The following is a 25,687-nucleotide window of genomic DNA, read 5'->3' as shown; positions in this document are numbered from 1 at the left end:
AGTGAAGTTTTTCAGGAGCTGGTGCTGGGGTCTGTACTTGTCAACACATTCAGAAATAACCTGGAAAAGGTGGTAAGGAGGTGACAGTGTTTGCTGATGATGACAAGTTATTCAGATTTGTAAGGATGAGGGGCTGATTGCAATGAAATGCAGAACTCTATGAATCCAGGTATCTGAGTGAAAAAGTGTCAGGTGAAATTCACTGGAGATAAATGCACATGATATACATAGGGAAAAAAAAATCTTGCTTTTGTATGTAAAATACATGTTAAAAAGCTGTTGGCTGATCATTACTACTACAAAGAGGGATCTGAGTGCTGTGATAGATGAGTTTGTGAAAGTGAACAGCACCTTGAACAACTCAAAAAGAAAATCAAATGTTGGGAATTACCAGGAAAGAAACAAAGACCACAGTACAGAACACCATGATAACTCCACAAATCCATAAATTATCAACGTCCTTTATGCTATGAGCATTTCTGATCCTTTCATTTCAAAGGATGCAGCTAAACTGGGAGGTACACCAGGAACAGCATCTAAAAGGATCAAAGGAATTTCAGAGAATGAGAGGAATGTGTGAAGGATCAGTGAAGAGGGAGATCAAGACTCTTGCAGACTGAAAAAGATGTGACTTGGGTGCTACAGGATAGAGACTTACAGACTTGTGAAAGGCACATGTCTGAGGATCAGTTGTGTATATCTTTTTCAACTCAAGAGGTAGGGGCCATTAGATGAAGACAGGAGGAGTAGAATTTGGAACTGAAAAAGGATATAGCTCTTCATGTAGTGGATAGCATATCTGTGAATCTCCTTGCCAGAAGATTTTAGGGGATTGAAGACTTTCTACAGTCTTGGAAGAGAAGTGTAGAAACAGTCTATATTGCGGGAAGTTCCTGAGCTGATAATAATTGGTGACTGGGGGAGTATTAGAAGGAAATATCTGAAGTTAGTCCTGCTCTTACTCATCCCCAGCCATCTGCATATGGTCATTGTTGGGACAGGATATGGGGTAGATGGATCCTTGGTCTTACATCCATGCCTGTCAGTATTTTCCCTTCCTGTTTTCCCTCTAATCAACTCCCCTCTCTCCTTAAAAATGTTTCCCCCCATTCTTTCTCGTCCTTTCCTTGTTTTCTGCCTGGACTTCAGTCATTCACTCCAGTCAGCCCAGAGTTGCTCCCAGACCCCTACTTGAAGAGAAGTTGAAAACAAATCACCTTGAAAAATACAACCTCAGTGGATCAACAGCTCCTCTGTCTCCTTTGCTAATCACTGCAACATGGAAAGGGTGAGAGTTGTGCTTCCAGCTTGTCAGCAAGATGGGCAGTGAGGACTGTGTAAATAGGCTACTGAGGAGTTACTCCTTTCTAGAACCAAGAGGATCCAGATAGGATGGAAAAGGGAAAAAGGGGAATTTTGGCATTCTGAGAAGGAAGGAGTTGTGGATACATGGATCTCGGAATGTTATAGACGTAAGGTTATGTCTAGAAGTTGAGTGAGCTATTAGAAGTGAGTTGTGCAAGGAAAATAACTTACACTAGAAGGGTCTGAAGAATATCTTGGACTTTATTTATAGGGAACATAAATTGGAAATAAAAAGAAACTGAGTGCAAGAGTGGACATTGTATATAGAGGTTTTGTGGACTTTCTCTTTAGGATTCTAACTGTTCAATCAAATTGCAAGACCCTCTTCCTTGCAGTACTACAGACTCTCAACATCAAACACTTTTTTCCCCTGAAAGAAATTCTAGGTGCTTGTGAAAATCTCATGTGATAATTCTATAGTTCCAGCCAACATCCTGCTTCTCAGTGCAGGACATGGTGTTTGCTTTTGCGCAGAGAAAGTGGAGGCTGAATCACAGTTGCTTCATGGGAGTTGAGAGTGAACACAGTTTAGTAAAGGAGGGAAGAGAGTAGTGGAACAAGGAAGGAAGGTAGGTTTGGCTGAAATATGTGATGGTATTCTGTGTCCATGAAGAACGCTGAGCAGTGTGAAGCAGAAAATTAAGGATAAAGAAACAAAATATAGTTTTCTGATAAGAAAAGGTGAGAAAATTTCAGATAACCTCAGTATGTGTAGACACCAGAAAAATGCTGTTATGTTCCCTAGTGGTCAGAGGTTTCAAGTAACAGCAAAGAAACTGGAAGCAAAATGTGGTTTTTTGGTGACCCTCAGCCTCAGTCATCTGCATTTTTTGTTGCGAGTAACTGGTGTTGCCGGGTGCTCAGGTGGGCAGCTATAGAAGTGATTTTTTTCCTGTGGAAATCTGAGTGTGGGCTGATGAAATACTGAAAGTTGGGGTAGGTAACATTGCTGTTGATCTTGCTGCTTCTTTTGAGATAGCTCAGGTCAATCAGCTTTCCAGGCAGCAAACTGGAATAGTTAAGGACAAGTCATAATGTTTGAAAAGGATGAGTGTGAAAGAGAAACACCATCCAGTTATCTAGTTGCATATCAGTAATAGCAAGAAAGGCAATGTGCAGCTATCAAAGGCTTCCTTTTTTTGATAGAGCCATGAAAGTACACAACAAAACTCTAAATGCCATCTACCCTACTCTTTTCAAAGGTATGCCCCCCAGGAGAATGAGGCTTTTGGAACATCAGGGACCTGATCCTAAATAAATAAATAGAAATAAACAAATAAACAATGTAAAATATATTCAGTTCCTCCCACCTGTAGTTTTCCTCCTAGCTCCACCAATGCACATATTGCATTGGGATGAGCAATGTTTGGGATGAGCTCCCAGCTGCAGTTTTGCCAGTATTTCGAACTCTTAACTGATTGGTTTTGACCTAGAGCAGGAGCACCTGGACCATAGCTTCTTAGAATCATAGAATCACATGCATAGACAAAGCTGGCAGGGGGCCAGCACATGTTCTCCTTCCCCCACCCCCATTAAGCACGTTTTACAAACTGTACATGCTCCCTGCTACTATTTTTCCTCTCAGTTTCCTGCTTCAAATTGACTCAATATTCCCAAGGACACGTGGCTACACCAGCCCTGTGCTATCAATCACACGACACTGGACGCTGAGGCACAGAGCAGCCATGGCCCATGCCATTCAGATTTTTTTTGGTAACTTGCACGTAAAAACCAGTTCCTATGTATTCTTTACAATTCCAGGAATTTCCAGAGTTCCTGTCTTAATGTTAGTGTCATTGCCATTGCCTCTTAAAAGATATGAGTCAGCCCAACTTGAATTTGTAGTAACATTGCCCTCACGCTGCTAGGAATTGCTGCCCTAAAAAAAGGATAGCTGCTGAGAAAGTATAGTGACTGCCAATAATCACTCTAAAAAATGGGCACTGTTGGTGACAGAATGGTTTCCTCTCCCTCCCAATAAATACTACCCCAATGAATGAGAGTGTGAGTGAGGCTGCCAGGGGCTTTGCCAAGAGGAATGCTTACTTAGAGAGTTGTATGAAATGTTACGCGAGGTAATGATTGCAATGGCCTCTGGAATCACACAGGAGGGCTTGGGACAGAGAAGCTGGGAAGACAAGGAGACAGAAGATGGGTATTTTTCCAACTGATCTGTGGATTACGGCTCTTTCACTGATATTTTTTGTTGCACTGCTTGAACTGAAAACTGCAGTACTGTCTTTGTCATGGGGAAGATGTGTCTGGATGGGCTAGAACTGTGGCTTTCAATCAGAACTGACTGTCATACATGAGGTCAAACCATCCTATGAATAATTGGATGAATTGCTTACCTCAGCTCCCATGCTCTGCTATAAATTATCAAGCAGCTTTTCTTCTGAGACCAGTAGTTTCATCGTCAGGACTTTAGCTTGGAGCTGGTCTGTAGTGTGATTTCAGTGAAATACATCAAGATGACATGAAGTACACTCTTACCCTGGAAACTTTTCCCTGTTGATAGTTATAAATACACTATGCTATTGTGCTTGGCATGCTGCATGCTAATAGAAGTGAGGGCTCTGAAACTCATTAGGAAAGGGCCGTGGAGCAGAGTGAGGACAGTGTGAAGCGAAGGCTGATCACCACAGCCTTGTCCAGAATAGGCCATGGGAGTTTTCTTATCTCGCTTTGGCAGGAGGTGCTGCTCGCTTCCTGTGCGAAATCACGAGCATATGCTGCTTTCCTCTTGTTGTTTGGCTTCCTCCACTACACAAGACGGTTCCCAGCACTGTGATTATCTTTGCATCTTCAAACATGGCACACTCTGCTTCCTCAAGGGCTTGATGTGTTCTCGAGTATCAGGCTGCCTCCCCTCCCCCCGGCCATTTCTCCAGGGCCCCCACGGGTGCCAACTCCGCACATCACAGAGCTTTTATAAAGCTGGACTTACTTCTGGTTGCATAAACCTCCCCCAGCTTCTCCAAATTTGTGTAAATTCACGAAGCTCTGGGTGAGGAGCAGGTCTGACAGCAGAACTCACCCTGCCACAGGCAGAGCCACTATCACCCTCTTTCCCCCTGTGCTGAGCTTCTTTGAAAACCTTTCAGAGAATTAGTGGCTCCTGTTTTTACAAAAGAATAGCCTTTTTCTCAGGCTCTTGACACAAAGGCCGATGTGTGCCTGTGTGGGTGCACACCTGCAAATGTGCATGCCAGCACGCATGCAGGCACATGGGAAAAACTACTTAGAGTGTGATTAACCTGAGTGCTCTGCTTCTACCAGCGCTCCACTAAGGCAGCGGAGTCTGATTGCCTCACTTTGAGGTTGTGTAACTTCTATAAACTTAGGTTTGTGCACACCCCCGTTAGCATTTGTTATGTGGGATCTCTACACATGCAGAATTGCACCCACAAAGTAGAAATGTGAAAGGGTCTGCAGGACACAGGTGAAAGAAATGCGTAGAAATGTGCTGGCAGAGATCAGCTTGTTTATCAATCCCTGCGCACGCTGTGTGCTCGTTCGTTAACCCAGCGGTAACCCTGCTCTAAGATTTCCTGAAGATGCAAAGCACCGAGGCTCATCCCACAACAAAACATTTCAGGAATTCATGTACTCTGGAGATATCTGGAGTAAGATTCAAATACCTAAAATGCAGTGGGATTTCCCTGCAAACACAGACAGTTCTTGCTAAAAATGCAATACCCTTGTTATTTTACTGAGTGGGTAGTTTGAAGAAATTGGTAATTTGCTTGAAATCAGAAAAATATGCAGCTGATGTTATGTGAGGACACTCTCTATGAAAGATCAGTCAAGTTAACAGGAAGATGATTGCCTATTTTGGTTCCAGCCAGCATGAATTTTTCTGTTTTCATTTTTCGCTCTTTCTCTCCAAGCATCTGTGCTTAACACAAACATTTAGTTTGATGATTATATCTAAGTTCAGCAGAACCTTTTCTCTTTCTGTTACAAAATGCCAGTTGTCAGAAGCTGAGGTCAGGTTAAGAGGCAGGATTTTTGACTATTTTTTCCTATCTCTACCTGATGCTGTTGGCGTAGGCAGCATCTTTCACATGGCACTCCTGGCAGCAGTAAGAGGTAGGATGACTTGGAGTATTAACCTGAGTAGCCAGCTCAGGATAGTGGACACACCTCGTGTGTTGTCCCTGAGCTATTTTAGTGTATTTGAGGTTAAAGTGAAGGGATTTGGCAGCTGATGAGAGGAAGCATCTGGTTCTGCATCCAAAGGGATGAGTCTGAGTCTTGTCCCAGACTCTGCCTGGCAGCCGTGCTGCAGCTGATCCGTAAACGTTTGCTGATCCAGCAACGTCAGTGGAGCCGATGCTGTGAGTACAACAGTACTCACACCTCCAGCTGTGTGCTGTTGGATGTAGCATTCTCAGCTCGATTGTAACTCCTTTTTTATTAAAACCATGGACAACAGCTATGAAGTGTATTAGATTTTCTACTCTAATTGCATTAATGTTGTAATCACCAGTTTGGATATAGAATGGAATGTGATGTCCGTAGAGTTCACATATGTGCCTCCAGGGCTAATCTAATACTTTGCATGTGTTTTTCTTGTTATTGTGATGTTATTGTAGTTATGATGGTGGTTTGCATTCTGGTATTAATGAGTAATCAGCATCTCATTGTGCTAAGCATCAACAAAGACATAACACTTTCCTCATCCCTAAGACATGGCAAACTAAATATATACAGTCTTTTTAAGGAATTGTGAGGAAAAGTATAATAATAGCAACTGAGTCCAGAGGCTCCAGAGCTGTAAGAAAGGAAATTGGAGATGCTTTTCAGAGATGCCCAAGCAGCTTCTGAATATGCCTTATGCCTTCTTTCTGTCCTTTACCAAAATATGTGTAAGGACCTCTATGGTAAAAAGTACAAAATTTCAGCACTGTAACAAAGAAACATAAATGCATTCTGTGGGGATAGGAAAAAATAAATTAGGAGGCACCTTCTAATACACATGAAGTAGGATTTTGGTCGCTGTTTTCCTGTACAGATTGCATCCAGTCACAAATGTGATTTTGATACTGCTTGTTTGTATGCCTGGCATCACAAAATGAGTTTTGATACCTTCTATGGCATGAAAATGTTACCATCTTAGCCAAATTATCATGCCTTCTGTGTTTTATTCTTGTTACAGAGCCAGACTTCTTAAAGCTTTAAATGTGCCAAGTAAATGGCATCTACCTTTCTGAATAATTTTACCCATTTTTCCCCATCTGAGTGCAACAGGTGCTCTTATTAATGCACCTGTCTTTCTTTCACTCTGGTATCAAAAAAAAAAAAATATTAGAAGTTGGCCTTCAAACCACCGTCTGAAAGATGTGGTTGTGTAGATAGGGCTTTCCTGCCATGCTCTTGCTCTCTGTCCTCTCTCCATGCATGAATCTCCATTGCCTTCTCCTGGCTTTTTTTTTTTTTTTTTTGTCTTTTCAACACACTGATCCTTTCAGTGCACATTGTGCAATTTGGGCAGCCCAAGTTAGTTTCCATGTCATTATTTCTTTAAGCTGTAATATCTGCTAAGTCATTGGCCAGTTTGACGCAAAGCTACACAATTAAAATCAAGCATGTACAGTTGGTGTACCATTGGTATTCTAAACAACACAACGTTTACTGTGCAAAGCCAACTGCACAGTTGGCTGAAGGGAAATGAACCTCAGTCTTTGGTCAGGATTGCATCATATTCTGTTTTTCAGTCACTGAGCTTTAAAGTTCATTTCTCCAAACAACTGTTATAAAGTCAGAACTATTTGATTACAGATATGACAGCCATTATCTTTCAAATCCAAGTAACATAGTGTATTTGAAAGAACATCATTAAGCTGAAGGGTTAATCTCTGCCAATGATGCTGGAATTGAACAAGCAACAACTAAATTCTGGATGAAAAACTGAACTAGATAGTCTCAAAGAACAGGGTCAGGCAGCACTTAAGAAGCATTCCAATGTGTTTATATCCATGTGTACCAAATCAGACTTTAAGAAACAAATTATCTCTACCATGACCACACCTGAATGTTCTGATTACAAGCCAATTTGTTGCATAAGGCAAAAACATTTTTCCTCTGGGACTTCCATTCATTAAGATGCATTTGATTTTCTTCCAGTAAAACAATCATTTAAATCCCTTTGTCATTTGAGTATAATTCTGTTTAACTTCATTTTGTTCATTTGCAGGATTATGCTTATTTTTATTGTGTGTCTTGTAATCATTGAACTTCAGTATTAATATCTTACTGTTTTGTAAATTGAACTAAAAAATATATTCAGAAATGAAAACCAGCATAATCTTTTGTTAAAACAAAAAGAACCTGCATAGAGTAAAAGAGCATCCAATGTGCTATGGAATGCATCTTGAAACAAATATAATTTGTCTTGAGTTAAAGGCTAAAAATAGTATGAACTCATGTTTTGGCCATGTCTGAAAACAGGAGCATTGGAGTATGTTAGTCTTGTATAGATCTATATTGAGGCTGTGACTGTAAATTCTGGCCTCACAGTTTGCAGTGGCTTAAATGTGAACATTTACTCCAGAGACCTAATACTCAAGGAGTAGATGTGGAAGTGAATCCAATTATCAGGCACCAAACCTCAAGATTTAATGAAAAGCAATTACACTTTCCTGGTCATCACAGCACCTGTAGTTTTCCTGACTGATCACTGATTTCAAAACAATTGTTTTGTCTTATGTGTTGAATTTCTATCCAATTTCTATCACCAAATCAATAACATTTCAATTTTTGTTGTTTTTAGGCATGGATTTTGCTTTTATACTGAAGGATCTTTCATCCTGAAAGCTGGCAGCAATGTAGGAAACAGGATCCAGAGCATCACTGAGAGAACAGCTGTAATAGAGGGCAAAAATAAGGTATGATTTGTAGGAGCAGATAACCTTTTCTTGTGTTGAAAAAGCACTGTAAGATGCTATCAAGGTAACAGAGAAGAAGCCAGCATTTTTATACTGTGTAGATTTGAGGACCTGCATGCTTGTAGATAAGTTTCATACTTGGTATTTATCTGCTGAGAGTATTTTTTTTCTGGTGACAGTCATATAAAGGCAAGTGACATGCCAGTAGAGTGTATCAGTGGGATTCGCAATATCTGCTCTCTTATCCATGCTCTGAATATCTTGGGGTATCTCAGGAGCATGGGGCAGGATTCCAGGCCATCTTTGCCTCATTTTGTGCAATTGCACAATGTCATGTTGTTTTTCCTATGAGAATTAAACTATTTACATGCATTAGTCAGTTTATTCACAGATGTGGTCCTAGTTGATTAGATGGCCATGTCTTTTTTGGAATAAATTCTAAAGAGCCAAAAGAATCCAGATTATGGAAGCAAAGTTTAAGAGAAATATCAGTCAGAGACAGCAAGATGGGATTTATCCCAGCAAGGTTAGCCATCTAAAATTAGGTGTTAGTCCAAGCCAAGCATCCCTTTATGGGTCATGGGGACATACAGATAATTCTGAAGGGCATGTGGGCCTGTTACCTATTGGTGTCTAATGTGGAAGAGAAAGCCCATGAGATTAACTTGCCAAGGGCTAAGGAGGTTTGTCCATCAGTTAAAGCATCAAATCAAGGATACCCTAGGTCAACTGCACTTCCCTAGGATAGACATGAGACTGATTTGGTGTGGTTGGGTGGCCTGTGCTATAGAGCAGCTCAGGTGTCATAACACTGTCATAGTCTGTTTTCACAGGCTAGCTTTGTTTGTGGCAGTAACAGCTAAAGAGATTATAAATTTTAAAGCCTATCTTACTCTAGGCTGTTCATTTTTAATGACACCAAAATGCTTTTTGTAATTCTAAGGGCACTGGGGTTAAAGGTCTCTTTTCCTTGATGGCTGCCTTCAGTTTCCTGTAAACGAAAATGGGTATAAACTGTAGTTATTCTCATGTCAAGGCCCTTTCACACACCACAGAATAAATAGGGTTTTACGTGCAGCCAAAAATCAGATCTGGGACTGCATTTTCTCCGGCTGTTTTACTATTTAGAAAGTATCACAGGTGTCCATGGCACCATTCCAGCGTGTGGGAACAGGCTGGATCCCAGGGAGGCATTTGCTCTATTTAGCTGTCCAGCTCTATGTGCTTAAAGATCAAGGCAAAGATGGGAGCTAACAGTTTCCTAGGGTACACTATCATAGGAAAGCACATGAAAAATGAAACATAAGGAGGGATTTGAAGGAGGAAAGGGAAATCATTTCAGGCACAGGAAGACACAGTCTATTCCACAGGGGGAGTGATGAACAAGATGATAAGAATCAATTATTTTCCAGCAGTCATATAGCCGTGCTACGAGTGCAGTCCTACCTGAAGGAGCTGTCTAATGACCAGATCTCATTCTCCTTGTGTACCATGCATTTTGGAGACAGCAGAAGAGGAGTGGCTAGAATATCAAAGCAACTTCCAGTCAACAGCAAATAAATTCCTCCCTGGAGGAAGATGCTAATAATAGGTCCTTGCAGCAGAACTGCAAGTCTTTGGCAAGCAGCCCTTTTTAAAAATGTGCCCAGAAATGATCCAAGGAATGGTCCTCGCATGGGAGGATTTGCAGTGAAACTTACTGGTCCTCCCTGGTATTCCTTGTCTTTTTGTTCTTTAGTTCAACTAAGAAAGGTCTACCTTGCTTTGCTTTACTCCTCCTGGTCCCTATGGGGAGGGGGAGGTTAGTGAAACAAACTCTGTACTCATCTTTTTCACAGCTTTTCTAATGTTTCTCTATTTCTGCTGCTCTTCCGTAGCTTTTCAAGCACTGCTGGACTGCTATTGTAAGTAAAAAAATACTCTCTAAGCCCAGGCTCCTGGCCAAGCTGAGAGTTGCATGATTAGTGCACACACAGCTGCTCTAGAGCATCCGGGACTGTTCTTTTAAATCCATGGGAGTCTATGGCTTTTCACTCTTTGCAGCCCAAGACTCACTCTCAGTGTCCCTGAGAAAACTCAAAGAGACAGCTCAGACAGAACCCGTGCCCATCTGCAGTGATATTGTCGGAGCGTTAATAGCACTGAGCTCACTGAATGCAGCACGTCATCGCAAGTGTCTGTCTCTGATGGACTGCTACTGTGAGCAGTTCTATTCCTGCAAGCAGCTGTGAGCAGCTCGTTGAGGCACTTCCACATCGGTGGTGCCCTGCTAAATAAACAGTGTCTACCCCACTTCCACATCCCAACACAGCAAGAGTGGTAAAAACAATCTCAGAGCTCAATGGAAACAACAAAGATGTAGGAGACAAAGAGGTAGGAAATGAATGAAGAAACTCAGAAAGTTTCACATTTGGGTTAGCATGAAAGGAGAAATGCGTGTGGTCACAGGATGAGATTATTGTAAGCAAGGAAAGAGATGAACAAGGAATGATCAACAGGTTTCTTTAGCAATGAGGGTAGCTGTTTTCACCTTCCTAAAGACATTGTGCCAGTTCCACGTGTTTCCTGTATGTGCAACATCTAAGTGCTTCTAGTTTGGCTCTTTGCTGTGGTAGGTTGTTTGTTTGTCTGTGGTTATCAAGGTAGCTACAAGTATATTTTAAAGTTAGAAAAAACTCAAGCCCTGTGCCTGTGCAGTTAAAGTAGTGCAGGAAGCCTGCACTACGCTATTCTTTGGTGACAGAGAAACCGTGACAACAGTGTTTTAGTAACATTTCCGCTAAAGCCTCTCTAAGCAGACATTGAGAAACTTGAGTGGTACAATGGAAGAACTTCGTAACATAAGCCATAATACTTAATCATAAGACAGCTCTTGAAGTGATTTGATTCCCCCACCCAGTGTTTTGATTCTCGTTTTGTTGGACATCTCAGCAACTTCCTACAAAGTTGCGCTATTCTTAGGCCTATTGTGTAAACAGGTCAGACACTCTCCTGTCATTCAGCTAACTAATGCCCATCACTTCTCAGTGTTTCCCATTAAAGCTGACTGCTGGGTCTAACTGAGGGCTGACACTGATTATTATTCTTTGCATGGTCAGTGTTCATTAGAATGTCAGTCAGTCAATGACCTGCAATAATAAGGTACAAAGAGCTGGTGCGTTCATTGTGCCTTTGCATACAGTTGTTAGCGGTGCATGCATTCAGTGTGTTCTGTCCCAGGTGTGCAGGCACACACTGGCTTATCAACAGCTTTGAAGGCACTTGGTACTCCTGCTACAGGGGTACAAGGGACAGGGCTCTGTAGGAGAAGTCAACAAGGATCTTGGGCATGCAGCACTGTGCTTAGAAGACCACTAAGAAGGCAAGTTCAGATGAGGGAAAGCAAAAAGTGTGGGCCAAGAAGAAAGGATTATAAATCCAAGGGAAGGAGACAGTAGACAGGAGGGCAGTTGAGTACAAGGAAAAGTTGGTGGGAGTGAGACAAAACCCTCTTGTTTTTGGGAACTAACCTACTGAGAACCTGAAATGGAACAGAATGTCCCTGACTGCCTCATGCCTCTGCTGCTAGCATATGTTGGAGTACCACTGACCAATAGCAGGTACCACGAAAGCTGGGTCTGTGTCACAGGGTATGGTGTATAAGGTATGGTGTATAAAGGGTAATAATGCATGAAATTGGAGCTTACCATGCATATGTGTGTGTGTGTGTCTGTGTGTGTGTGTAAAAGTACATCTATATATGTATGTGTATACATACACATATATATATATATATATGTATGGCTTTGTTTTCCACTGCATGAATACCTAACTGACACAGGTTTTTAGTGGTTCCAGCACTAGTGAATGACAAAGCCACTTGGCTTCATGCGAAATGGAAAGTAATGGCCCTGTAACATGATTCTGGAAGACAAAATTTAGACTCACCCTTGTGTATCTCTGGCTTGGCTGACAAAGGTGGGTCAGACTGACTGGTGGTAGTAATAAAAAGTGTAACCCTCCAAAGTGGAGTGCTAAATAGTCAGAAGAGTCAATCCTTCCTGGACATGACTGATAAGTGTAATCACACAAAATAAAAGAGTTCCATCTCTACTGCATCTTCTATGCCAAGCCCTAAACATTTACCTCTCATCCGAGTTCCCACCTTACTGATAACATGGAGAAGCATGTGCTGTGTCTGCTCTCAGTCCTGACACATGCCAGCTGTCTGGCCAGTACATCTGTGCAGATTGGCCATCTGGAACCCAAAGAGGAAGAGAAAGCTGTTTAGCTCACTACAGCAGCATCTTGATCTTTCTCCTCTACCCAACAGCTGGTTTTCATTAAATGCGTGAGATCTCATAGGCTTTGAGTTGTCAATAAATCTTGGTTGAAACCGGACAATGGATTCAAAAATTACTGAGCACATGGAGGAAGAGAGGATACTGGCAGACAGATGGACAGGCTAGCAGACAGATGAACATAAGGACAGTAAGATCTTCTTCAGAACCCAGGCTAAAAATAGCCATGGGAGCCCCACTTGCCTCTCTTCAGCACATTGTAACTTCTCCTGGAGCCTTCCCAAGTGCTACTAGAATTGGTGTCAACATTTTTAAGTGAATCTTTGGGAGGTACCAGCAGAACCAAGCCCTTGGTGAGATTAAAACCAGCAGCACTTGGGGCTTGCTGCTGCTGAGCTGAGGGACAGCACGGGATGCAGAGGGAAAACACAGCTCTGTTTGATATACAGCAGCAACTCATAGAGATTTTTCTGTCTGACCCCAGGAGGAAAGTGGGTGCTCTCCTGTGTGTACTCATGTCTTCCCATTGATGGTACTTTGGTGGGTACAAATTTTCAGGTACACATGGTAGTCCTGAAGGTGAAATGTGTTGACCAGATGTTTTGCACTGCTGTTCCTTGCTAACATGTGAGGCATGCAGATTGTATGTCTTTGGCACAAGCAGACCAATCCAGCAGTGCGCTACCAAAATTTAGAAATGCATCTTCCTAAATGACATTCCATTAGACTAAGATAAACCCAAGAGCGTAAAGAGAGCGTATTTTTATTTATTTCCTTTTTTTTAACCAATAATTATTCTTAAAAGCATAACTAGAAGAGAATCAACAATAACTGACAGACTTGCTCTATGTTGAAAGGGCAGTATTTTGCTTCTTAATACATGGGTTGCTTCAAGAAGTCAAGGTAGCAATCTCTGAACAGAGCAAGTTCATGTCAGTGTCTTAAGAGGCCTTCTGGGAGTCACATAAGAGCCAGGTTGCCAAACATTTTCTGAAAACTTATTTTCCTTCTCTGCCATCAGCTGGAGCATTGAGAATCCTCTATCTCAGCTGCTTTGAGAAGGGAGAAATTTGAGCAGACCCTCCAGGGGAAAGACCAGCCCACCGTGGCTCCGACAGCAATGATCTTGTCAGCTGCTTTGCATTCTCTTTGCCTCCCCAGCCTTTTCCTCATCAGTTTCCACCACAAACAAATCTGTGAATTTCTCTTCCATCTCTTAGGATTTCTGCCTTATGCCTCTTTTATTTGCCCAGCAAAGCAGCAGCAGTGTGGGACTTACTTCCCTAGCCCCTGGCTTTGAGATGAGCTTGTAACATGGTGCTTCAGCAGAGATGATGGGAGTAAAAAAAAGGCATAAAGGGCCAAAACTTTGGTGGTAAATGGGGTTTGTGGAGAGATGATGCTGAAGATATTGAGCATGCCAGAGGGATTTGCCTGTTCTGTCTGATCCTGCCAACTCACTTTAGACTTTCTGTCTATAATGTAGTTGCAAATCCAGGGATGAAACTCCCTGTTGTGATGCCAGATGATACAAGATTGTGAAAACCTTTGCTTGTTTTGTAGTAATAGCTGTACAGAAGGACCATGCTGCACAAACTGATCTCAAACAGCCATAGTTTCTCCATAAACAATATGCCAGGCTTCGTTTTGTACACACTGCTTCTCTGGTGGGTTTTGGCTAGCATCCACAATATAAAACACAGACTGCACCACTGGAGGGCTCACAAACTATTTAAAGAGATGTTATCTTATCCTTGTGACTAATTTATAAGCTAAAAGATTTATACAGAGACGTGCTGTCTCTAAAATAGTCTGTTCTGTTGCAAAGGCAGTCTTGCTTCCTCCTAGACACTGTGGCTTTCTCTGCCTTAGTAAACATACCAGCGTGTGCTCTCCAGCACTAAGGCCTCCTGTGTTCACAGCATTTAATTCCCTTGCCTTCCAAAGATCCATTGCTTGCATGGGAGTTGCCTGTTGGAAGGGATCCTTGGCCCATGCTAAAGAAGTATTTGGGACAGTGTAAGTTGGTCAAAACCAAAACACTGCTAGAGGGAAAAGCTGGCAATTTAAATCACTGGCTTTCAGTGCCAATGAATGCTCTCTCAGGCAATTTAACACACAAGAAAAGGCATCATCTGTAAGTCACTGCAGTCATACTCCTTTAGCTTAACTCTATGCACCATCCTCAGTGTGACAACAGTAATAATGTCACAGTGGGCTGAGGCAGTAAAACTCAAGATAGTATGCACAATTTTCCATTAAAAAGTAATACCTAATGATATAAGGACAAAATGCAGTCTGATACTTCCAAAAACCTTTCAAACCTTTGGAGTAGTTGTGGGAGGAATAGTCAGCACATGTTTTTCAGGCTTAGAAATGCTCTGCCTTGGTGTGTAGTAAAGACAGGTGTAGTGTAGTCACAGAGCAAGAGCTTCATTGTCCTTCACTGTGCGTGTTAGGACACAGTTGCTTCCTGGACAAAGTTGCTGTGAGGTAATACCAACTGGCAGAAAAAAAGCTATTTTTTGGTGGAAAGTCTGGCATAGCAGAAGCAGTTTTTAACCACCCACATCAGCCTTCTGTGGCAGATATTGTGGGACTTCCTTCTGGTCTGAGTTAGTGTTGAAAAAACACTATTCAGGAATACAGGAATCCTGGTGCTGTGCTCTGTGTCCACACTTTAAAAAATTGTGCTTAGAACCTGGAAGAAATTCAAAGAGAATTACAAAATATGGACAGGGCTGCACCCACCCTTTATAATTAGAAATTTGTAGAAGTCAGCCTACTGAATTTAGAAAAACAGGATGATTTTTTCCTAAGGGCTCTAATTATCTATCCGGTATTACTGATCCTTTTTCATCTCACAGAAGATCCAAAAAGGTAATTTATAAAAATTATAGCTAGAAATATTGTGTAGTGTGTTAGCAAACAGGTAGTTGACCACTGAGACAATTTAACAGGGTAGAGGTGCTGTTAGCATTACTTGTAGGGAATTTACCATAGTGAAGTCTTCTAAAACAAATAAGTCAAAACCAAATTATTTGCCTCAACGGTGTTTGCTTGAGTAGTAGGAAAAGTAATAGGCTCTTTCTACTAAAGAATGATTTTGGGAAACCAGAAGATCTACGTCATTTAGGGGCTCAACAAGAGTTTGGGGATAGCTATGCTTTCTCCCAGCAAGAGACAAAAGCAGTGCAAATGTTCAGTCCGTGTTTATGTAAAAATGTAGATAACTGGTCCTTATTTATTACTGCCTCACCCTCTTGTGCTTGTCTCTGAACTCCAGCAATCAGGCAGACTTAAAAGAATGTATTAATTGCACAGAACTTATTTTTAGGGTTTTTAGAGAAGCCAAATAATTCCAAACAGTGGAATTCTGAAGCCCCACAATTTCTTTTCATCACTGTCCCAGCTCTGCCCATAACTCCAGCCAAACCATGTTTTACTGAGCAAGTAAAATGGCAACAGAAAAACAGAAAATTAAGCTACCAAAATGTAACTGGGAGCACATTACACTGATTAAGTCCATGTCCATGCCTCATGTCTGAGCTCCATAACAGAATTACATGTCATTTGTTTCTGCATAACTTTCCTCTTCTGCGTAGTGCAAAAGCCCTTAGACAATGGCTTTCCATCACCCTAAAAGTATAACTCTTCTTATTACAGTGGTTTTTGTGTTTCTAAGGGCACATTAGGTGTTTTTGGTCCCTGGTCTTTGAAGGTCTTATCTTTCAAGTTATATAATTCTGAGAAAATATTTAGTGTGCTGGACCTCTTAAGATGGTGATAGAATATAACATAAATAAAACTGACATATTATTATTTAATAATAGAAATATTAACTCCAAGAACAGAGAAGAGTACAAAAGAAGATGAGTAAACAACTCTTTTGCCACTGTTCTGTCTCACCTGACACATATGTGGGAAAATGAAAGAAATCAAATTAGTTGAGTGCTAAATTGAGCTACTTTTTCCCCCCAGGATTATCCAAATGCCTGAGGCATGCCTCACCTATTCCCTTTGCAGTCTGGCTCTCCTACAGGCTGCTTATCTCCTTGTGTGAAGCCCATTGTGTCATGTTTCATGTCTTGTAGCTTACCATTACATCGCCAGTGAGAGAGAAATCAATCTGAAAGAGATATTCAAAGATTTTTGGTCATGATGACTTTGATGATATAAGGGTCACCCAAGGAGCTTGTTTCCTGTTATTCTTCTATCCTTTGCAAAACTGTTTATAGTGACATCTCTTTTAAATAGCCCCAGAGGTGCCCATCACTGATGGGAAATGGAAAGAGTGGATCATGGGACGGCCAGTGGTGACTTGGAGAAGGCAAGTTTAAATAAGTTCTTGTGCCAATGAGAACTAAACCTCTTCTTTCTTTTGCAGACTGCTAGCACTCTTGTTGTAGCTGAAGCCAAATCCTCAGGAATCTACAGCTGTGTGGCATCCAATAAAGTGGGAAAATCTGAAAGAAATGTCAGTTTTATTGTAACAGGTAAGATCTACTCCTCTATAGAGTCGAACATGTTTCCTGATCCTGGAATTATAACTGTTAGGTTGTTGTGGCTTTTTAATATACCACTGTTTCAGAATTGCTGTAATGTATGCACTTGTAAGCTCATACTATGCTTTTGGGTGATGCTGGTAGGTTTCACAGCAGCTGGTCTGGATTTCTAGGGATGCCAAATTGTTGAATGATTCATTCCTCTCTCAAGCATCAAACATGACAGAAATTACTCACAAATACAGCAATGAGTAATTCCCCATTTTGGTTCATCTCTGCAGTCATTTCATGCATGAAATTTTAGTGCATTTTCGCCCACCAGTAAGCCAGTTTCATGTGTGACATTGACAGTGTCTACAGCCTCATTCTGTTGCCCACCAGAATATCTCACAACACAGAACCTAGAACAGTGTCAGTGTCTGCAGGCAGCAGGGTCCTAGAGATGTCTGGAGTACCTCTCACAGATCTCAGGGAAAACAGCAAATTATGGGTGGAAAAGTGTCAGGATACAGACTACAGAATTTTGTTTCCTCTTCTGAGAAAGACAGCCTGGAATGTCATTTGCGCCATGGCACTGAGAATTCCTATCTTGTTATCTTCATGTATGAGTATGCTTTCTGTTAATTTTGCATTATGAGATGTGTTTGGAGTTTTCACAAACAAATGACTTAATGTTTTACTTCGGGAATTACTAAAAAAAGCCCACAGTGTGGCTTTGGGGATAACTACTGCATTATTCAGTAACATAAAGTCTGCACATGCAATTACAAAGCATTTGTTTTTTGTCAAAAGTTTGTTTTGTTTATAAAGCAGTAGTTTTATAAACTTAGGCTGTTGGCAATTTTCAGGGTAGATTACTAAAGAAATATAATTCATTCAAAAATATGAGAAAAAGCAAAAAAGCTAAAATATTTAGATGCTTTAATCCCCAAATCATAATCTCTGGGGTTTTTATGTTGTCATTCTCTTGCTTATAATTCTGATGAGTAATTTTAGAGAAACTCATTCTATTTCTATCTCTATTCTACAGATATCAAAAGAGAATAGACACACACTCACTAGACCTGGTTAAAAAAAAAAAAAAAAAAAGCTACTTTAAAAAATGTTCCGACTCCCAGACTTTGTATTTTTAAAATATTCTGACTAGCTGAATCATAGAATACCAAGTTGGAACATCTGGTCCAACCTGTCCTGGGAAAATCACAGCATCTTGTCCAGATGGATCTTAAAAGAGTCCAGTGTTGGGGAATCCACCACTTCCCTGGGGAGATCATTCCAATGACCGTCCACATAGTGAAAAATTTCTTTTGGTGCCCAATCAGAATTTCCCCAGGAGTAACTTGTACCCACTACCCCTCATATTTTCCATGTGTCTCCTTGTAAAATAGGAGTCTCCAGGTTCTTTGTAGCCACCCTCTAAATACTGGAACACGTTGATAAAGTCTCCCCTAAGCCTTTCCTCAAGGCTGAACAAACCCAATTCTCTCAGCCTCTCCACATACAGCAGACTTTCCAGTCCTTTGATCATCTTTGTGGCACCTCTGGACCCTTTCCAGACTTTCCACATCTGTTTTGTATAGAGGGGACCCAAACCGAATGCAGTATTCTGGAAATGGCCTGACAAGTTCTGAGTAGAGTGTAATGACTTCTTTATCTCTGCTGGTGATGCCTGATGCCCTTGCTGTTACAACCCAGCAGCCTGTTGACTTTTATTTATCACAGCAACATCCTTTCCATTCATGCTGAGCTTGTTGTCAACCACAGGTCCCTTTCCACAGAGCTGGTCCCCAGCTGTGTAGATCTGTTGACCCAGATGAACTGGTTTTGTGCTTCCAGGAGAGTGCCCTTTCCTGTAACTGGTAAAAGAGAAGAAAAGATAGCTTAGGCATCAATACCTGGCACCTCCAGGATTTTGTAGTCTTCCTTGAATCTGCCCAGATTTCATCTGGCTTCCATCCAGCTTGCGGTATCACTCCTGCCCACACAGAAGAGTAGCAATGAGTAGTAGTCAGTGCTCTTGACAAGTTGTGGCACTGTCTCACCAACATTTCAGGCCTTAGCTACCAGAAGGCAGCATAACTCCCTGTCACGCCAGCAGATGGGCACTACTGCAAGCACTTGCCATTTCTTTTTTAGGTATCCACTGTTGTGCTTCTTGTATAGTTTCACCTGGCAGACTTCGTTTGTGGGTGTCTATAGCTGTTAAAGCTCCATGTCATAACACACTTTCACATTTAGAAAGTTCCACTTATCTATAAATACAGAAAATTGGTATGAAGCATGAGAAGTATAAACAGATAAGTGACACATAGGCAGGTTGTTTGTTAAAGTACAGAAACAAGAAAGATGTCTCCATGTTCTATTAATGGAAGTGACAAGAACATTTGCCACCTTGAAGATGACTCTTGTCCCCACTCTCAGTTTTGCTTTCATCCCTATCCTCACATCGTGTGTGTTTGGACAGAAAGCTGAACACCACATAGTTCTCCATAAATTAACATGCCAATGAAAGTTTCATCTTTGTGTGGGTACTTCACATGAAACTTTGAGAAGTCACTGAGAATCATTCACTGAGAGTGCTGCTCTTTCAATGTGCAAGATGCTGAATTTGGCCTTCTTTAACTCTTACTCCTCAGTTTTCACAATATGACATGGAAGATCCTGAAACCAAATGAAGCTGTACTTTGATGGACCCCATTCACTGTATCCAATCTCCCTTTCAAAGTTTTGAAACTTTCAAAGTTTTGAAGGTGGTTTCAAGTATTTTAATGCAGTGGCATGAAGGATGTAGTTTTCCTATTTAGACCTAGCATTCTCAGATCTTAAACAAAGATGGTAGGAAATCCTTCTCCTTGTTACTAAAGCTGGCACGAGAACATGAAGAATGTTATGACTTCCCTTTGAAGAATCTTATATTTTCTGGTGCTCAGAAAGAGGAGTGTCAGCTTTATTATGTCTTGGAATTTCTTAACATCTTGACTATTGGTAAACATTCTTTATAGGGTAGTGGAGTTGAAATGCATTTGTCCTATGAGTTCCTGGAACTGAGCACTTCAGTTGCATGACATGGAAAGTCCTGATCATCCTCTGACACTCACTTGCATTGATTGAAAGCAGTATAAACAATACTGTTGTTTGGTCCCTACAAAAATCAGTTATACTCACCATAATTCTCCTCCATCAGGCTGAGACCAAACTGCTGTGGCTTGGTACAGCCTGTGTTTCACATCAAGAAACAAACATGTCCAGAATGTGCTTGAAAATGCACTGAGGGAGTAAAAACCTGAGAGCTTTACATGCTGATGGATGTGAACAGGACACTGAAAAGTATTTCCTTCTGATGAATCCAAAACCAATACTTCAGGGTTTGTGTGACAGCTTAGGGCTAGTTTATCTTATGTTGTTGAGTCTGCTGGCGCCATTTGAAGTCAGCCTGAGCACAAAAAAGTATTAAAAGTAAGAGAAGTGTCTAAGCAGGAGAGGATGATTCCTTGTAGGAAAAAGAGCTGCTGCCCTCTGTAAAAGGGACACGCCAAAAATTACACTAAAGAGCAGATGCAGACAAAGACTGTTCTGAACAGGGAGATCCCTTTGCTTGAAGACAATCTCCCTCAGCCCTTGTCCTGGGGAAGAGAAATTGCACATGTTCCAGTAAAGTGGAGGCAGTGCTGTGAAAGGTCTCTTTTTTTGTAGGCAGAAACCATTAGGAAGGTGGTGGAAGGCAGAACATGACCCAGCAGCCCTAGTTTGGAGTTGACAAGTTCCACTCCTTTAGGGAAAGGTGAACATAAGGAAATTAGTGTCAACAGAGAGAACCTAGGAAGAACAAGCACTTTCTTTAGTTACTGTAAATATCATTATTTCTGGGCCTAAAGTGAAATCTGCCTATCTTTTCCTAGGAAGTTTGAGAGTAGTATACATGATTTTATACACTGTGCCTGAGGGTGTATGACACAAAGACCATGGACTTTGGAGTAGTATTCCAATGGCTTCTGTCAAATAAAGGACATTTTTGGTGTATTGTAATTGTCTTAAGTCTAAAAGCAAATCATTGTTTAAGACCCAAAAGTAGCTGTGAAACTTACATAAAAGCAATGTAGAAAGGTGATTTCTGAAAGCTCTCCTGCTCACTGGTATGGAAGCAGTCTCTGTAACAACACCTTTATGCCATATTTAATTGTATTAGCACCCTTTCCTCCAGCCTGCCCCTTTCCCTATATTTTGGGCTGTTTTGCTGGCACACAGCAGGCCTATGGGTGTGTTTGCAATTACAGAGGGTGAAACAGGAACAGCTCTGCCTTATCTCCCTGGTTTCCCAATGTCACTAAGCGCATTTTATTTTGAGATTCCTGATGGTGCTTGGCAAAGATAAACAAAATCTTCCATCAGGAAACCTGGGAGCTATTTCCACAGGAAGCTTCAAATCACTAAAGTAAATAAAACCCTTTTACATTATTCCCAGCCATGTTATTTAGCTAGCCTGAGCCTGTAACAATTGGTGAGATAGGTGTCATATATTAGAAGGCTCATAGCCTTTAAACAAATGATTCTTTTGGAATCCTGTGCATTTTGCTTCTGTTCCTAGATTTATTCAGAAAATAGTCTTCACTGAAGGCACACTGAGGAAGAGCTCCAGACCTGACAACATAAAAGTAGTTGTAACTGTATTATTCTGTTGGCATGCTATCCTTTTAAGCTAAAAATAGTTCATTTGCCTCAGTCCCCAGGGATCTTTAGTTTCATCTTAAGAGTTTTGCTTGGCTCTTCATAGCTTTTACTGATTACTGGCATCTTCAAAAGGAAAAATTACCACTATTCCTAGCCAATACCTGGCTTTCCCAACACACATCAGAACAATTTGAAATGTACTGTGAGTAAGATGCAGCATCTTCGTTCTTCCAAGTACTTATCCATATTCAAAATGTTAGCCATCTGATTGTTTTTAAGTGTGTCTGAATTTAATGCTTTTTAACAAAATCAAGTATAGGATTCATGTAATCTAACTTTAATCTTACAGTTAGGTACCTAAGCTTAAGCTGATCATGTAGGATCTCTTCATAATTAAGTGTGACGGACCAGGATCTCTGGAATTTGACCCATCTTAAAGGGATGGTTTGCACTGCCCTCTGGAGAAGCCTGTGTCACCCCATGGACTGTAAACGTTTGTCCACATACAGAACACAAAACATCTATGTTCAAGTAGATGTCTCCATTTTGGCAGCTGAGGCTAAATATTATGTTTTCCATCCATGGAAGTGTTTCATTTTAATAACACTTCCAGTCAACATGTTCTTAATTAAGATTAGAATCTGACACCACACACTCTTACGTATCAGTCCTGATGGATCCTGATGGTTGTCACTCAGAGATGAGTTCATGGAATTTGAAGGTTTCCTTGTAGCTTTTTTTGCCAGAGAGAGAAAAGTGGTATCCCAATGGAATGTAAGTAGAACAATTTAACCCCTAGGCTTTAATACCCAGTCTAATATTTTAGTGTCACTGCCTCCACTAGGTTGATCTTTGGACTGCACCCCTGAACTACAGTTGATGACAGGCACACACTTTGCTCCCACTGCAGGGGCACAATGAGTTCAACCAGCAGAAATCAGGCCTCTCCCTGGGAAGCATCTATTGTCAGGAGAAATTTCAATCCAGGACTAGCAGGAGCTCATTTACCCTCTGTTTAACTCAGGACTAGATGTGGAAAAGAGGATGTTAAGGGGAACAACTGATGCCAGGCTTCCAGTAGGCAGAGAGCAGTGAGCAGGTTATGCTCATGGTCCCCTGGAAGATAAGGCAGGTCAGTTTGCAATGTGAGGATTTAGGGAGAAGCTTTCTGATTGATTGGTCAGTCAGTGAGAGAGGTTAATGAAAAAATATGTGGGATATTATTCACTTGAGTTCACTTTACACATTCCTGCTGAAATGACATTAAACCTGAAGCAACACCGGTAAGAATGAACTGAATGGAAGTCAGTGTCAAGCTGTTCATGATCTGAGAAACAAGAAAAGAAGGTATAATTCTCCCTTATGAAAGAAGAAGCCATTCTTAGGATTTCAAGTCAAGTTTACGGCCAAGTGCCGTAGCAATTAGTAATGAAAGAACAATTGAAAATGGCCACAGTCTATGTCACTTGACCAAGAAGAAGGAAATGACTTTATCAGAATATTGGCTACAAATAAACCAATAGAGGCTGCATTCTAGGAGCAAAACTTGGAAGTGCTTTCTCTCAGGAACTTCTACTTTCACTGAGGTCAGCGGTGTAAGCGCCTCACTGGAGGGATGAGCCCCAGGTGGAGGCAGCTGGGAGGCAGCTGACACCACCACAGCTTTGCACCACTCTCCAGGTGGAGGAAGTTGCAAGTGACATTACAAAAAACTGCAAACAGGACCTATTCAAGTAGGGCTTTCTACATTGGTGGCTAAAATACTCCTGCCTGAACCATCTGCTATGAAATGCAAACTTAACCCATGTCTACACTTAGTAAATTGTTAGTGCAATGATCTTTGGCTTCTCTCAGGTGAAAATATTTTTCATCTGTGATAATGCCAAGCCACCTAAACAAAATACCTTCATCCTAGTGCTGCCCACACACAGCCGGGTACCCAGGACAGTGGGTACTGCTTCTGCTTACCTCTTGGGTGGGTGGTAGGCTTTAAATGCAGGGAGGGTGAACACCTCTGCTCCAAGGGAAATCTCAGGCATGTGATCACAGATGTTGTAATTTCTCAGGACTAGAAGCATTTTTAAGAAATAGACATAATTTGTCTGAATACTTGTGGATCATAAGAAAACAGTACAACCAAGCAAGTGATGAAATGCGGTATTTTTATACTGCCCTCTTGAGATTCCTTTTCTCTTATACAGTTCACAAGCTGAAGCTGTGATCAGAATATTTCTCCTTTTTCATAGTCCCTCTGTGTTGTCTTTAAATAATTCTGCTTTTGGTACCTTGCCCCAGTCTGTCATAACTTGGCATAACATTTATACAAACTCATTATTTCCAAGAACAGCTCAGTTTACACTAACTGATGTCTGAGGCCAAGTGTATCATAGCTCCAAGAAAAATTGTAAGAATAGCTGGAGCTGAGTGTGTGAAAGATTACACACCTGAGCAGGAAGACAATGACATTGATTAGTTCAAAGGCTTCCTGATAAAGGGGGAAATATATGCTGTGTTAATTTTGGCTCATTAGTTTCATATAAACTAAAAAGTGTTCTTGACTTTTGACAGATGTACCAAGTGGATTCCATATTAGTTTGGAAAAAATGCCCATTGAAGGAGAGAATTTGGTATTGTCCTGTTCGGCCAACAAATTCCTGTACAAAGACATTGCTTGGATTTTACCTAGGACAGTCAACAATCAAACGAAAGCAAAGAAGTCTCACAACAGGGAGTACTCCATCACCCTCACTCTGACCATCAAAAACGTTTCCCTGGCACACTCAGGCACCTATGCCTGCCGAGCAAGGAACATATACACGGGGAAAGAAGTGCTTCAAAAGAAAGACGTTACAATCAGAGGTGAGCACTGCAACAAAAAGGCTGTTTACTCTCGGATCCTCAAATATAAAAGCACAAGGAATGATTGTACAACACAAAGCAATGTAAAACATTAAAGGACTCATTAAACAGTAAGAGATGTCTCATATCATCTTGATTTTTGTATTACTGTTGCTACCTTTCAAGCCCTGAGGTGGTGCTCATTTCCCCATGGGTTGGAAATAGGAGGAATAGCAAACAAAATCCTAACGCGTGAGCTTCCAGTTGAGTTCAGACGGGTGTTTTCTGCTTTGAAAAGGCACGTGGAAGCTGGGGTTTGGAAGATCCCCCGTGCTACATTTTACATGCCGTTATTTTTTCTCTTGCTGTCTCCTACTGAGCAAAAAGGAAAACTTTGGATCAATCTTTTCTTCCGCTTTGATATCAGCCTCATCAAAAGTGTCAAAGCTGAATAAACTGATTAACTTTAAAAACTGCTGTTTTCAGTCAACAATGGACATTTAATAAGCTAACTTGAATGTGCAGAATGAGCACAATTCAGTTTGAGATTGACTGGACTACATATTTTTTATTTTAATCTGATCTTGATGGACTTATAAATATTACCTGCTGAGCAAGTTCTAATACTTATTTATTTGAAATTATTTTCTACACTAAAGTACATTAATCTTAAAAAAGTATCTTCTAAAAGAAGTATGCAGGGAAGAAATAAAAATGTTGATATAATGCACAGACCTATCAGATCATTTATAATAATGATGATTTTACAACTGACAGACATGAACCATGTTTCTCCAAATAAATCCAGGTAGACTTCCAGTTGTTGTGTTGGTCAATTTTTAAAGTCAGTTCTGCACTAATGTAAAAACTACTGATAAAAGTGTGAGTGTTGCTTCTGGCCTGAAGATTCAGGAGTTTGTAATGTTGTAATTATTTTATTAAATGAGGAATGTTACACTAACATGACTGACAAGGTTTTAGCCAGCACAGTTAGTTAATACATTTTTAAAATACAAATTCAAAATTGAAGCCATTAAAAATATTCATTGCTTTTGGTATGCAAATGACAATTGGATTTATTATGGGGATTAAGAACCAGCAAAACTGCTGAAGGACAATTAAGGGCAACCTAAGAATTCCT

At 40.9% G+C, this 25,687-nt stretch overlaps 1 protein-coding gene and 1 long non-coding RNA gene across 2 annotated transcripts in view; one reads left to right on the top strand and one right to left on the bottom strand.

Moving 5' to 3' along the window:
• Positions 1-25,687, top strand: part of FLT1 (fms related receptor tyrosine kinase 1) — a 107,849-nt gene that overhangs the window by 42,989 nt on the left and 39,173 nt on the right. Inside the window, exons 11-13 of the mRNA XM_053971968.1 lie at positions 8,141-8,255; positions 16,923-17,031; positions 24,277-24,567. Of these exons, the coding sequence (XP_053827943.1) occupies positions 8,141-8,255; positions 16,923-17,031; positions 24,277-24,567 (515 nt within the window). The remainder of the gene's footprint in view (positions 1-8,140; positions 8,256-16,922; positions 17,032-24,276; positions 24,568-25,687) is intronic.
• On the bottom strand, positions 8,147-14,932 carry LOC128804305 (uncharacterized). Its single transcript, XR_008436007.1, has 4 exons — positions 14,860-14,932; positions 12,381-12,492; positions 9,702-9,777; positions 8,147-8,232 (listed from the first exon to the last, which is right to left on the bottom strand). It is a non-coding gene; the product is annotated as an uncharacterized LOC128804305 (long non-coding RNA).

Source organism: Vidua macroura, chromosome 2 (genome assembly GCF_024509145.1).
Source record: "Vidua macroura isolate BioBank_ID:100142 chromosome 2, ASM2450914v1, whole genome shotgun sequence".
NCBI lineage: Eukaryota > Metazoa > Chordata > Aves > Passeriformes > Viduidae > Vidua > Vidua macroura.
This window is presented reverse-complemented; position numbering and strand designations above follow the sequence as displayed.